Source organism: Myotis brandtii, unplaced genomic scaffold (genome assembly GCF_000412655.1).
Source record: "Myotis brandtii unplaced genomic scaffold, ASM41265v1 scaffold179, whole genome shotgun sequence".
NCBI classification, from domain to species: domain Eukaryota; kingdom Metazoa; phylum Chordata; class Mammalia; order Chiroptera; family Vespertilionidae; genus Myotis; species Myotis brandtii.
In genome coordinates, this window is record NW_005356635.1 from 3,677,468 (window position 1) to 3,693,543 (window position 16,076).

General features: G+C 43.0%; 1 protein-coding gene across 4 annotated transcripts in view; it reads right to left on the reverse strand.

Moving 5' to 3' along the window:
* Window positions 1-16,076, reverse strand: part of MED12L (mediator complex subunit 12-like) — a 397,491-nt gene that overhangs the window by 297,319 nt on the left and 84,096 nt on the right. For all 4 annotated transcript variants that reach the window (XM_005863465.2, XM_014537429.1, XM_014537427.1 and 1 more), the window contains one exon: window positions 12,361-12,520. In XM_005863465.2, coding sequence (XP_005863527.1) covers window positions 12,361-12,520 — 160 coding nt within the window. The remainder of the gene's footprint in view (window positions 1-12,360; window positions 12,521-16,076) is intronic.

Genomic DNA, 16,076 nt, shown 5'->3' on the forward strand with positions numbered 1-16,076 from the left:
GATCGGCCCCCATCGGGGGTGGGGCCAGCAGCCAACCTCCAGGGTCCCCTACCCCTGTCTGCCCAGCCCAATCGGCCCCCATGCACGAATTCGTGCACCGGGTCTCTAGGATATAGATATCTGCACAGTTGTGTGACTGATAGTTCATGCTTGAGGGTGTCTTTTTTTTTTTTTAATATACAGTGGGGCCTTGACTTACAAGTGTCCCGACTAACGAGTTTTTCGAGATACAAGCTGTCTCTCGGCCGATTTTTTGCTTTGAGTTGCGAGCTAAAATTCGGGTTATGAGCCAGCTTCAGATACCCCATCGCTAGTTGGCGCAGCGAATGTCACGGTGAATGCCACAACATCAGCCCCGCATCGCGTGTCTCACTCATTCACTTTAAGATTTGACATACGAGTAATTTGAGTTACAAGCTCCGTCACGGAACGAATTAAACTCGTAAGTCATGGCCCCACTGTATTTTATTGATTTTTTTACAGAGAGAAAGGGAGAGGGATAGAGAGTTAGAAACATCGATGAGAGAGAAACATAAATCAGCTGCCTCCTGCACACCCCCCACTGGGGATGTGCCCGCAGCCAAGGTACATGCCCTTGACCAGACTCGAACCTGGGACCCTTCAGTCCACAAGCTGATGCTCTATCCACTGAGCCAAACCGGTCAGGGCATGCTTGAGGATTTCAAAGTAAAAAGAGACAAGTGGCCAAATGAGGAAATGAGTGGCAAGGGCCCCGGCAGAGAATGGAGAGGTGCTGACAGGGAAGACTGGGAGGAGACTTGTGTCCCAGCAGCAAGGAAACTCCTGTCTGCACGCTGTGCTTGCAGGTGCCGTGGCATCTGACACCTCAGGAGAACAGCATTTGACTGTTCTTAGTTCTCCCTCCTGCTGTCAGATCTCCAATTCCTGTTTCCATTTTACTGCAGACAATGCTCAACCATTGCATTTAGGGATTTTTCTAGTTGTCCTTTTTCCCTATCTACCCCATACATGCATCTGAAGCAAGGCTCTTGGAAGCCACAGGATCCAATTTTAGCCCCTAGAACAAGAATTTCTTATTCAACATGTCAATCATACAACCAGCTTCTTGGCACAAGGATAGCTTCCAGGTTTCTTCCCAACAGGTGGCTCATACTAAACCTCAGCCAACAGGGGCGTGACATAGCTGTTTGCAATTAATGCCTTACTATCAAGTGGGAAGTTTCTCAAAACTTCTCGGCTTCTATAGAAACCTGAGTGAGCCCTGGCCATGGCGAGATGTTCCTAGCAAGAATAACAGGAACATTATTTTCACAAATATTAAACTGGTACTTTTAATTAACCCCTTAGGACAAGTTCCCCCAGCCTTCCACATGAGACCAAGCCATGGATTGTATTGCCCCAGGAGAGGAAAGCTAGAGCAAGACAACAAAATTGTCTTTGGTAAGAGGCAGACTTGATGAGACAACAGCTTGGCTTCCCTGGGTGGCAAACACACCTCTGTGCCCTCCTAAACCCTCGGCATAAAGGCAAGGCCCCCTGAGGGTCTGGGCGGGGGGTGGAGAAATGGAGCAGCTCTGAGGAAAGACTGGCTGCCCACCCCACTGAAGGCATCCAACCTACCTGAATGATTACATCGGATATTTCATTACCTCAGTCCTCTTCTAGCTCTTGCTACAGAGGATGTGGTGGAAAGCCCCAGTCATTTGTGAAGCAAAAATAAATTACATTTTATTTGCATTGGAATTTCATTCCATAATCGATGTGGTCTGAGTAGTTTCTACGCTAAAGCAGACTGCTTACTGCTTACATCCTAAATGCAGGTGCTGGGAAGTTCATACTTTGGAACAAGCTTTAGAAGGGAAGTCTTTCACCAGGACACAAGTCCAAGTGCTACCACAAACATTACATTGCCAGACAACCACGCACAGTAACTCTAGTCCGAAAAGCTCCAACACACACCAACGCTTCCACACTGCGCAGCCCCATGGCCCCTCCTTGAGAAACCACCGAGTTTTCCTCTTCTGGGAACCAAAGAGTGAGGCATGATATATCCGTTTAATTGAATCTATTCACGTTAGCTGTGCTACTCTCACAAAGCGATCCCAACTGATCATGCACTGACCCTTAACCGATGCATTTTCTATTCTACCAATACAAGCTGAGTGTTCCCTGACTCAAAATACCAGGAAGCCAAAATGGGCTTTTAGAGCCGCTTTGGTCCAGGGACTTCATTTGGAAGATTATACACAATTTGTCAGAAAATGACTCTGAAACTGAAAGGATGTCTTTTTTTAATTAAAAAACAACAACTTTCTATTCATTATGGAATTAACACTCCAGTGCAAATAGCAAAAAGATATAACTTTCGTAAGTCATGAAAAGTTAGTAGCCTACAACCCTTTAAAAGAACATGCACCAATTCTCTCAAACATAAAAGCAAACTAAGATACACACGGAACACCTCAGAAGATATACAGAAGCCGGTAACAACTGCTTCCGAAGTGTGTGGTGAGGGGTGGAGGGTGCTGGAGGAGCGGTAAGGAGATAGCTCAGTCTGAACATCTGAATGTTTGGTGTTTCCTACCACAGAGATGTGTTACCTATTTAAAAATTCAGTCACACAAGATGCTGTCTCTTTAAAAAATTCTCATGTGTAGGCGGTAAGCCAGGGGTGGGGAACCTTTTTTTTCTGCCAAGGGCCATTTGGATATTTATAACATCATTTGTGGGCCATACAAAGCTATCAACTTAAAAATTAGCCTGCTATATTTGGTCAATTAACTCACCCCGAATGCCTTGGCAGAACCAGACCAAATGATTTTGTGGGCCTTACACAGCCTAGACCAGATGTTCGCCACCCCTGCTAAACAACAGACCTGCAAGATGGACTACAAATTAAAACTCACTGAGCACCGAGCTTTTGAAGCACCTTTCATACCTCGCCCAACAACACTGCCCCTCCCAAGCCCTCAGTCACCCTGCTTTCATTTGAGCAGGCTGGAAATTCTATAAAGCAAACAGGACCCAGAAACAAGTTGAGGACAGAATTCCCAGTCTTCCTACTTTCTGGGGATTTCCTCCCCCCGCTCCCCCGCCCCGTCCCCCTTTTGTAAACTGAAGATAATCGGTTGCCTCAGAGGGATTCCGGGAGCACGGCTCCAAATGGCAAAGTAGGTATTTTTGTAGCATAATATGTTTCCAGTGTAGACATGCATGCATGTGCTAACAGCCATGAAGAGTAAAAATTCAATATTGACAATTAAATTTGGATTCTGATTACCATTTTATCATAGAAGACAATTAATCCAAGCATGAGTTACCATTAAAACTGAGGAGAAAATGTTGAGTGGCAACAGGTTCTTAACAGAAAATGCCAGATTACATAATTCACCCAAATCAACAAGACGAGAAGAAATGATAATAGTATAGACAGTGCACATAACAGAACTATAAACCTAACTCATTTGCTCGCAGCCTGCAAGGGAAGAAGGTAATTAACTAATTTAAGATCAAGAAATACTTTTTAAGATGCAAAAAGAAAACAAAAATATGTTCCAAATTTTTACTTTAAGGCTACATTTCTACAAGACCCAGTTCGTATTTTTCTCCTTCAGAAACATTCCCTAACTTTTCCAGCCTCTCCATCAGTTCCCCACTACTCAGTGGGTATAGTTTTCAGTTTTGCAAGATGAAAAAATTCTAGATCTACTGCACAACAATGTGCGCAGTGCCGGTCACACCACTGTCCTGGACACTTAAACGGTTAGGATGACAAACTTTGTTTTTCAGCACAATTTTTTAGTCTCTGTAAATAAGAAAATTTCACATATTCAATTAACTGAGCAACTAGACACATAAAAAAAGCCTCCCAATTTTTACAAAGAATACTTACTTCATTTTTGTTAAGGTCCTAAGAAGAAAGTACTCGGCTTAGTGAAAAGTAAACACTAGTAATTATTATCCAAGAACAACTAAAATTGTAATGCATTCCCTGAACTTCCTTCAAATCTTTTTCATAACACACATTTTTATAGCAAAGTATCTTCCAGAAAAGGCAGCAACAAAATAATACTAACTGGGGGCAGAGACTAGGTTTTAGTTAACTTTTCATTTATATCAAAGTTAGACTTGCAGTCTTGGAGTCCGCAGTTCTACATGCCTTGTGAAAACAGCTGCCCACTGGCATAAAGCCCTCATTTCCCACTCTCCAAACACGATTCTCCTTAACTCTCCTCTCCGTGTCTTTTGTTTAACTCTTCATCTCTAAATACCATGCTTACAGGCCTACTTCTTGGTTCGAAGCATTATCTACTGGCTTCCTGTATGGAAGGTGATGGAATACTCAGCTCCTTTCACCTCCCACCAAGCCATTACTTACATATTCCTGTCTTCCTGTCCTGTCTTCCCAACAAAAGACTGTAGCAGATTTTAATTCTGAAGCGAGTATATGTTTATAAGAATCATTTAATTGTTCATGTAATAGAAATGAGATAAACATAAAATTGAAGAAATTAATAAAAGTAGGAATATAAACTCCCATATGCATGCACACACATGCAGTCCTGTGTGTGTCCACCATCCATGGATAGGGCCCGGATGCACGGCATCCTAACAGCTGTGATATCTTCGGCATTCGGATCTTGCTTTCTAAACACTAGGAAGAAGCAGGGTTTCTTAAAGAAATGGTTGACGGAGGATATGAGGCAGAAAAAGTACAAGGTGAGCCTGGGCCATCTTCCTGTGCCGATATATAGCATTCCTCATGAAATACCAGTTTCAGGCATGGTTCAACGGATGCTCAAACTTTTAGGTGAAGGACTGCGGAGGAGCAGGATGGAGGCAGCAACAACACTTTTACCTTGTATTGGAGAATGGTTTTTACAGATAGCCAAGCTATCTCATCAACGAAAACCTACTCTTCATGCTCAAGTAAAGCATGAACTTAGATCACACTTATGCAAGCATTCTGTCCAATCTCCGGGGTTATGGGCACTGAAAGTGTAGAGGTTTGGAACTAGAAGCTGGTGTCCGGAATCAGAAAAGTTAGTGTGCAATGTCTGCAAGGACTCAAACTGAAAGTAAGCTGGTGGGCTCAGATAAGAAACCAGACTGTCAATTATGTGTTTAGCAGGGTGTATTTTTCTAGTCCAAATAGCTCATTGAACATGTCGCAAATTAATTACCCAGTGTGCAAGAAAAGTAGCTTTTCTTCTTTGCATGGGCGGGGCAGGAGGGGAATAAGGACAATGGTTCCAAGAGTACAGTCAACCAAGAAAAGTCTGTCATTCTCCAACCCCAGCCCAACAAAACTTCAGGGGCAGTTTAACCATGAAGCATTTTAAGATTCTTCTAATCTATCTCTTCCCCCAAAAGAGACCTCATGCCCATGATACCTCTTTCAGTTTTCCCCATATTAAACAACCAGCAACCCCTAGCTGCTCATCTTGCAAACAATTCCATCTTTCTCTTTGGTTTCTATAGCCCCTGGGGTGTGCTATGCTCTGCCTGCTCCCATGGCACCCATGAGAACAAGAGCTCTGGCCCTCCAATGCCACGGAAAGCCCTCCGACCCTGCATCCTGTTCCCCATTGGCACCTTTCTCCCATGCAAAGTTTTCTGCTTCCAGGGGCCCAGACCCACAACATGCACCCAGCAACCAGGTCACAGCAGGGAGGAAAGAGCAAACACCCTCTAGTGAGCCTACCTCCAACTGTGCCAACAAAGACCTCACTTTGGAGGCTTGAGTCTCTTATATACAAAATGGAATAATGAAACCTACACTGCAAGATTCCTATACTGATTACAGATAATGTCTACAAAGTTCCCAGCACGATGCACATAATACTTATGAATGCTGGCTAGTAATGACAGCACTCCCAGTGGCAGCTCTACATACTCTTACTAGTCCACACTTATTGGCCATTTACAGTGTGCCAAGCACACTTCTAAACACTTTAGTATTGACTCATTTCATCCTTAAAAGGTGCTATCAATCATCCATTTTATAGACAAGAAACTGAAGGAGTATTATAACAACTGTAATAAGAGGCCCTTCAACATTCCCCAGCATCCAGCCGACAGAACTGGCATATCCACTCTAGCAAACAGCCTTTCACCAGCGCCCACTAGTAACCGATGCCTAAGCCAAAAATTATAAAATCCAGGCAGTTCCACTCCTAGTCAAACTATCTGATGACCTTATTTCTCTTCTGCCAGAAATGCTTTTCCTAGTACAGCACCCCCTACTCTGCCTCCTGGAATATACCTCCTTTCAAACTACTCAAATGTCACTGCCTCTGTGGATCGCTCTGGACTTCCCTCCACATTTCATTCATTTCACTATTAGCCGTAGGGCATATATCCAAGCAATCCAAATACTAGAGAAGGAAGGAAGACTAACAACTACATTCTCCCTCTGTCCCCGGACCAGCAGAGTCGGAACGGGCTTAGAGCCTAAGTGGATTCGTGCGGGGAGGGGAGGGTTCCAGGCAGCATCCACACCTCAGCATCCTCCTCTTTGAAGTGGGATAAAGCATCTCTCTCTTTCTCAGAGAACCTGAATGATAAATCAGGAAATGAGCAGAATATACACAGAACCCAGCAGACGTCACTAATGGAACGGGAAATGTGGTGTTACAGCACACCACAGTAATCCTGGGAGAGCTGGTGAGGGGCAACTATTCCCACACTGGATGACAAGAAAGCAGCCCTGGGGTCCAACAGCAAGGGGATGAAGGTTCCCAGGGCTAAAACACTCCCTCAAGTAACTGAGACCATTTCCACAGTGCTATCAGAGCTGACTCAACCTGGGGCTGAAGGGAGCAATCTGCTGACCTCATTAGAGAATTCTATGCCCCTCCATAAATGCTACAGAGACAGCAAGTGTAAATACCAGAGTTATTAGTTGTCTCAGCCACAATAAGAACCTCAAGGGGAAAATCCTACAAATAAATGTACAGAGCTCCTTGTTATTTACTATAAAGACATATGTCCTGATCTGTTCATACTTTAATTATGTAAAATCTGTGTAAGTTTTGCTTTTTTATTTTTAACTATTAGCTAGACCATTTTAAGTGCTTTTCTCTAGTGAGCGCAAAACATTTAAGACAGCTAAGCATCGTTGTTCAATTAAAAACTAAACATCATTCAACTCTAAAAAATATCTGAAACTAACTATGTATTATGCCTGGTGTGCTTTCCTGTGAGTCTGCAGCACTCACCTATGTGACAGCATTTTCTAAACATCATGTCTACCCATTACCTCTTCTGTATTTTATTTTTTTAGGACTCATAAGGACAAAATATTACAACCTCTTCCTCCAAGCTTCCCTAATTCATCTCTATTTTAGAATTGCTGCCCTGAAGTTAGAATATATCCAAGTCAAATATTCCTTTACCCTCCTTGAATTTACATATAAAACCTCACCAGTAAGCCCAGCCCCCTCTCCTCTCACTTTTGGGTCCACACTACTGGGTGTGTCTGTGCTGGCTGAGAGCTCCCAGGGCAGCACCCATTTAATCTACATTTTAGGTCTGTAACTCTCAGAATGGCAGTGAAGATTTCTGTGTGGCTCTGTTTAAAGAATTTACACACCAGGGCCTGCCCCTTTGTTTCTGTGAGTCCACCTAACTTCAGGGAAACTCTCTTTAATAAAATCAAGCAGCAGTGCCATTTCATAGCACTGTTCTAACTCTGAACGTGGGAACTGAAAATAAAACATATGTTTCTATTACAAAGCAATGAAGGCCATGTCTATTAAAAAAACTTTACAAGAAACAACCATCAAGACAAAGCAGTCATAAAACCAACCCCTGAAAAGGGTGACACCTGATAGTGAATCTCACCCCAAATGTGCTGAATGATTCTTTTCTCTATCAAAGCGAGAACACAGAACCTATTACTGTAAGTTAAACTTCTGAAATATGTGCAACTTAATCCAGTTCAACACATATATATGTGTGTACTTGCTGGCTGTATGGCCTGCATGGACTGTGAAATCTCCTACTTTATGGCTCTGCCTCCACAGCCAAATGCTTTCACATGTACTTTATAATCTGCTTCACGAAGCTAAGGAAGGCGCTGAAGACAAAGCAGAAAGTAAGAGGTTACCAGGTGTAGCAGGCTGACATTAAACCAATATGAGATGTTTGAAACATGCTCTTTTCATATAGTATAGATAGTATGTTACATTTGCACTTTAAAAGCTCATGTCAGAATAGAGATAAATTGGACATTTACAGAATTAAATTACTTATTAATTACAAAGCATAAAATGGTAACTTTGCATCGGACAAAACCGGTAGGCACCGCTTTACCCAAATGATCAAAGTATCCCAACAGTATGGAGACAATGCGATATGATGAACTGCAACAACACCGCTTCCTGGCATCCACCAAAAGTGATCGCCTGATCTAATCTCAAGGAGCTGGACAAGTGCAAATCCAGGTACAGTCTACAAAATAACTGGCCTGTCCTCCTCAAAAATCTCAAGGTCAAGAAAAAGAAAGGTGGAAGAACTGCTCCAGATTTTAAAAGGCATGACAATTAAAGGGAACACAGATTGTGGGTCAAGGTTGAGAGGACTGCCTAGCCGATTTGGTTTAGTGGATAGAGCATCGGCCTGCAGACCGAAGGGTTCTGGGTTAGATTCCGGTGAAGGGCACTTCCTTGGTTGCAGGCTCCTCCCCAGCCCGAGCCCTGGTCAGGGCGTGTACAGGAGGCAACCAATCGATGTGTTTCTCTCACATCGATGTTTCTCTCTGTCTTTCTCTCTCTCTTCCACTCTCTCTAAAATCAATGGAAAAATATCCTCAGGTGAGGATTAAAAAAAATAATTTAAAAATGAAGAATGGTAAATGTAATGAATTTAACAAAAATTCCATGATGCTCTTAACAAGAAATTGGAACCAGGCTTCCCTCCTCTTATTTGGTAGAGGAAATCATATGGTCCTGGTGATACACTCTTATCTGAGACTAGAGGCCTGGTGCACAAATTCATGCACGGGTGGGATCACTCAGCCTGGCCAGCAGCCTGGGGGAGGGACCAAGGGAGGTTGGCTATGGGAGCGCACTGACCACCAAGGGGAAGCTCCTGCATTGAGCGTCTTCCCCATGGTGGTCAGTGCGTGTAATAGAAAATGGTCAACTGGTCGTTCAGTCGCTTAGGCTTTTATATAGAGAGAGATTCCTAAAAACCCCAACTACATGTTCTTCACAAATGATGAGGATCTAACAAACTTTTATTTGTTCTAAACTTGTTTTATGTTTCATTTGGCAGAATCATTTCTGCAGGATCATCTTTTTTTGCCTCTCTGTAACAGTTAAAATCTGATTAAATTAAGCATTAAGGAAAACACTGGCAGGAACAAGTTACAAAAAAATATGAAGAGAATCTAAGGGATAGAGGATTAGGCTCTCCATTATAGCTGTTGATGCTGGAAGTTTCCAGGATTATGAATTGGGGCAAATGGAAAAATAAAGATATACACAGACACATAAATGCTTCAGGTCTAAGTATTCATTTACTATCTTAAAAATTACTGAGCACCTTCTGTATGCCAGACACCATCCTAGGAGATCCAACACTCAACCAATCTGACATTTCTCATGGAGAAACATCATAGCTGCAGATTAGTGACCCTAAATTAATTTAAAATATAACATGAGGTGGTATTGACAGCTATGACAAAAAGAAACCAAGACAATGAAGTGACAGGAGATAGTGAGGTCTGAGAAGGCTTCTCTACAGGAGTGCCATGTGAGCTGACAGAAGGGGGAGCAGGCAGGTGGACACCTTGGAGGTGGGAGGGAGAGAGGTACCCACGGGTCACAGCCTGAGGTGATAGTCACGTGTGGACCACTGGTGTCGGCTGACATAGACATCTGAGTGCGAGAAGGACCCATGAGAGGATTCCAAGTATGGAATCATTTATGTCTTAGCTACAAAGCAGAAAGCTGTCATTAGAGAAGAACAAACACAAGATCAGCTGGAAGCCCCGCAATGGCACAGGCACAGGGGGTGTGGGGTTGGGGCCAGAGCAGTAGCCGCAGGGGCTGAGGACGACGTTGTCAGATTCCGATTCTATTTTGAAAGAAAAGCTGGCAGGATTGCTGAGGGGACTGAATGCAGTGTTTTGAAAGATAAAAGCCCAGGATGACAATATGGCTCTTACCTTCATCCACCCAGGGACACATGTACATTGGCTGAGGAAGAAAAGCCTGAGGAAGGAGCAAGAGTGCTGATGGCAAGAAGTCAAGAGTTGGATTTGATACACATTAGGTTTAAGATGTCTGTTAGTCATCAAAGCAGAGGTGAGCAGTGAGTCACCAGATGTGCAGGCTCTGGGGAGAAGCATTAATAAGTGCAATAGATATGGAGATGCAGATATATAAAGAAGAACTGCCTATGTGTTTGTGTGACGTGTGTGTACATACACACAATGAATGAAGGAAAATTCAAGAAGGAAAACACAGAGAAGGGAGAGAGAAACTTGAACACTGTATCTACGTCAAGACCATTTGAAAATACCATTATGAGCATGTACTAGAGGCCTGCTGCACGAAATTTGTGCATGGGGGGGGGGAGTGTCCCTCAGCCCAGCCTGCACCCTCTCGCAGTCCAGGACCCCCTCTCAGGGATGTCCACCTGTCGGCTTAGGCCCGCTCTAAGGAGCGGGCCTAAGCCAGCAATAGGATATCCCTCTCACAGTCTGGGACCCCTTGCTCCTTACAGCCCACCTGCACGCTGCTCCTTACCGCTTGGCTCACTGCTCCTTAGCGCTGCCGCGGAGCCAGCCGTGAGCCCAGCTTCTGGCTGAGCAGCACTTCCCCTGTGGGAGCACACTGACCACCAGGGAACAGCTCCTGCATTGAGCATCTGCCCCCTGGTGGTCAGTGCACATCATAGCAACTGGTCCTGACCACCAAACAGCTCCTGCATTGAGCATCTGCCCCCTGGTGGTCAGTGCACATCATAGCAACTGGTCGTTCTGGTCGTTCCGCCATAACAGTCACTTAGGTTTTTATTATATAGATTACTTTAGTAATAAAAAGGCAGCATTTCTTTTGTTTCCCTCAATAAAATAATAAGCTAATGAAAAATATTCAAGTCAGAAGTGCAGAAGTAATATAAGGTTGAGACAACACTCAAAGACAAGCACATTAATTGTGGGTAATTTCCTCCCAGCTCTTTTCCCCTGGACACACACACACGTGCACATGCACACACACGCACACACACACAGTGATGTTTTAAGTGCAGTTTAGTTTTGCTTATTTGTTTTAACACACAAGATACACTGAACTCAAAAGGACAACCATAAATGCATTTTTTGTTTGTTTTGGATGTATGTTTTTATGCTTTTACAACCACTTCACAGCCCACCTGCCTGGCATCTGAGGGCGGGTGCTTTCTGCCCCTGCCCCTCAGAGCTTCACAGCTGGGTCTCCTTTACACAATCATAAACAACATGTTTTAATTTCATAAAGAATTATTTGAATACTTAATTTTGAAATGGACATCATGATGTACAATTCCCTGTGCACATTTCTAGTGTAGTATCAAGCCTGTTAGAAAGCTCGCTTCAGCATCACCTCAAGGAGTCACTGTCTAGTCACCGAAGAGTGAAGACTCTCACTAGAAATGCCCTACCTTCAGTTCATTCAGTAAACACCTGTCATGAGCCAGTATGTGTGCTGTGTGCGTGCGTGGGAGATAGGGGAGTGAGGGGAGGGTGACAGGCGCAAAACTTTTAAAGAAAATTTCAGACAGTGAAGCGTGCTATGGATAAAGTAAGAACACTTGAGGCTGTAACTGGGAGGAAGGGGAGAGAGAGGAAATGCTATTTAGCTAGGTGTCCAGAGAAATCCTGCTGAGGAAATGACATTTGAGCCAAAGCCTCAGTGAAGAGGAGGAGGGATGCAAATACCCTAAAGAGCAACCCGAGTACCGGGAGGAGAAAATGCAGAAGCCCTGAGAAAGGATGGAGCACAGCAGGAGTGAGGACAGAGGGACGGCAGTCTGGCCGGGACATCTTGGGAAGGGAGGTTAAATCATAGATGGCCTCGATGCCATGGCAACAAATATGGCGTTCATCCTAATTGCAGTAAGAAATTATTATAAAGTCATAAAGAGGGTGGTGAAGTGTACGGATGCAGGACATATCTGAAGCAATATCCCTAGAACCTGCTGATGGAATCAAGATACTGGGACTGTGTGGGCAACGACCAGCTTCTCCACCCGCACCATGAGTGACTTTTAGCCTCACCATGAACCTGCTCAGTACTCACCTTGCAGCACTGTGTACAGAGAGCGCAAGCAGCAACTGCGTGTAGAATCAGTAATGAAACATGCAGCATATCATACTCTCTCACTCACCCAAATTGGGATCAGGAGTCTGGCGTTTCTTAATTTTAGCTTCAGAAATAGCAGAATAATAGGCACAAGTCATCTTGATAAGCCACATTGCTCGAACCATTGGCACTGAATATTTAGCTAAATATGCAAAAACATCTTCTTTTTTACTAAGGATGGGAACCTGAAAAGAAATAACATATTTATAATAATCACACATTATGTTCACCATTAGCAAAAGAAAGAGACTATAAGTTCCTTCTGGTTATAAGAAAGTATATCCTTCTTTAAAAAGTATATCCTTAATGGATTTTAAGCAAATTTTCACTAAGGAAATATAATCAAAACTATGTTTAGCACATTGGCAACACAATTTTATCAGCTGTGCTTTCTTCCTTATAAAAATAAATTACCTGCAAATTGTCAGATGCTGAAAGCTACTCATCTTGTCAACAAAATAGAAAAAAATAATAATTTCATGACAGTCCTCTGAGTTTATCCCAAAATTGAAACAGACAGGTCAAGTGAGAAACTGTCCCCACTCTACATTTCTTTCAAGAACACTTTTTTGTATAAAGTTTTTCAACTGTACCATTTCATAAGAATTAACAATTTCCACAAAGCTTTTAAAAGTGCCTTGAGCCCAAAATTTAAAATAGAGGCTAAAATGATGGAACAGTGAATTTGCCTAATAAACACTGAGCTAGAAATAGGTGGGTAATTAATTCGCTGATGGAAAATAGGCACTTGAGGCAGTTAATTATTTCCTTTAGACCACAAAGGTACTATTTAGCAAATTAGTATCCCCATGTACCGCCACATGATTTGAAGGAGTTAATCCACTCTTAGAATTCCTCATAAATATCCTAGGACAACCTCGCTTATCTATATACATTTCTGAAACTAGAGTAAGAGTGGACAAAGGTTTACCGGCTGTGACACAGCAGGACCAAAGCAGTGACAGGGAGAGGCAGGCAGCTCCCCGACCCCCCTTCTCACAGGAGGGATGAAGGCCTCACTGTTCCATTTGTGGCACCAGCCTGTTTGGCTAAACCCATCCCTGCCAGGCTCTTCATTTATGAATGCGATAATACCAACCAGGTCCATCTCACTGAGTGGTTGGAAAAGTAAAGCAAAAGAATTACATGTATCAAAATTATAACAAGTTTTGTTTTTGTTTCCAATTCCAAAGATTTCTCCATGCCAGCCAAATTGTTTTCAAGCCATGAACGTGACCTCTCCTAAGAGGATCCTAAATACCACACCATGGACATTGAGCCTCAGTCTCTCTGCCCCACACTCTTGTTTGATTTTGTGCTGGAAATCAAGGCTTCAAACCAGCTAACTGGTTCATATAGCATAGCATTTTTCTCTTAGTTAACCAAATCCTTGTTTAGTCAGTGGATTTTTATATCATACATATGTTATAAATTTGACTATCCATATATTTGGTACAAAGTGTGATCCCAGAAATAAAAGATAAGTATTTTTTATAAAACAAAGCAATGTCATCTGACTTCACTTGAAATCACCTGGGTCTTACCAAAGAAACATCAAGCTGCTCCAACACTGAGGGAGGGAAAGCTGACTGCACTGAGAAGCAGTGTGTCCACATACTGTCTCTTATGGGCCCTTTAACAGACTTGTGGTCATGTGCAGTTCCTGCCTTGGGTGCTGACTTGAGAACATACCCCCGCGAGGCAACTACACGTCCAAAGCTGACTGAAAGGGAGCTGAAGATTACAGGCCACACCTGTAAGGCCTCCTTTCTGCAGACCACAGCAATACATTTTAACAAAATAATGTCTGGAGTCCTGGCCAGTATGCCCAGTGATACAGCACTGGCCTGCACACCTGTGGGTCTCGGGTTCAATTCCCGGTCAAGAGCATGTATCTTGGTTGCAGGTGTGTTCTCTGGCCTGAGTCAGGACATGTACGGAAGCAACCAATCGAAGAGACACATTGATGTTTCTCTCTCTCTCTCTCTTTCTTTCCTCCTCCCTCCCTTCCACTCTCTCTAAAAATCAATGGAAAAAATAATTTCAGGTGAGCATTAATTTAAAAAAATAATCTCTTGAAAATGTAACTTACAAGGCACATCTTTCAGGGAGCATAAGGCTCAGGTTTATTATCATTTATTCAGTTCAAGATCTGAGTGGCTGCTTCTCACTCAGAACACAGTTTGGGGGTCTGGCTGCCTCTTAATCAAACATACCAAAGATTATAATACCATGACCTAAAAAAATAGGCAAATGCAAAAAGTAAAGTTAGCATCTCCAAAGAAATGATAGCATCTTTTATAGATGCCTAAAGTATTTCTTTTGAATAGAAATTGACAGGAGGAAACAAAAAGTTTTTGAACAAGTGAAATGTTTAGATGAAATAGCAAACAAAACAGAGCCACAGGTCTTAGGATAACAGCAGAAGGCAAACCTCTAGCTTCACTCATTGCTCCTATGGCAGAGCCCTAAGAAATGGCTGACTCAAATCAAGGGCTTTAGGATGTAGAAGAATATATGTGAAGAAAGTTAATTAAGGAAAAGACACACATTGATGGATTTGTCAATATACAGCTTGGGCGAACTCAGGAAGGAAAATATATTTACCCCGAGTGAACTTCCTTACAGTGATGGATTCTATTTTGAACAAAGAAACCGTCTGACTTGAACTTGTAGCTGAACCTAGGCAATCCCCTGCAGCTGCTTGGTGTCTGAATCAAGCCAGACCTGCATGTAAGTACCAAAAGAAAACTAAGACACCTAGCATGTGATGGTTTTCCATCCTGGCATCACCTTTCCCCTTGGATAAATGCTACCATCAGCATCAGCGGCTCACTAAACAGTGGTATAGGCCAGAGGAAACCCATAGACCGCAGACACCTGAAGTGAATACCTGATCAGAAATAGTGAACTATGCGAGAGCCAGAAGGGTATCCCTAGGGGCCAAAAGTCTCCTTCTCCAAATCCATCCTTGAGCCTGAGTTAAAAGGCCCTTAGCAGGCCATTGTTTCCCTCTCCATGGCTACATACTTGGGAGCTGTGGAGCTTTATAGTAACAGAACCCAGGCCCAGAAACCTGATCCATCCCATATAGAACTATTCTGAACTCTCTATCAGAGCTGGAAGATGATTCATGATCTTAGCAGGAAAATGAAGGTCTTCTGCATTAAGCCATCTCACAGATAAATACCAGAAATTAAAGAAGTATTTAAACTTTCTAATATTAAGAACATGTGGAGAATGCATTCTTTCACCCAACTCAGAAAGAGATTTCACTGTCTCAAGAAGCTTACATGCTGGAGAAGGGAGGGGGACAAACTTTTGAAAAGCCCAAGAAATGAATACTACAAAATACCTTCAATGGTTTTGTAAAGAAAACATCTTTGCCCTAGCCAGTTTGGTTCAGTGGATAGAGTGTCAGCCCACGGACTGAAGGGTCCTGGGCTTGATTCCAATCAAGAGCACATACCGGGTGCAGCTTGATCCCCGGCCCTGGTTGGGGCACATGTGGTAGGCAACCAATCAATGTGTCTCTCTCACATCCATGTTTCTCTCTGTCTCTCCCCCTCCTTTCCACTCTCTCTAAGAATCAATGGAAAAATATCCTCAGGTGAGGATTAACAAAACAACAAAAACAAAAAATAAAGAAGAAAAATAAAATATTTTTTTAAATTAAATCTTTACTGTTCAGATTATTACAGTTGTTCCTCTTTTTCCCCCCATAGCTCCCCTCCACCCGGT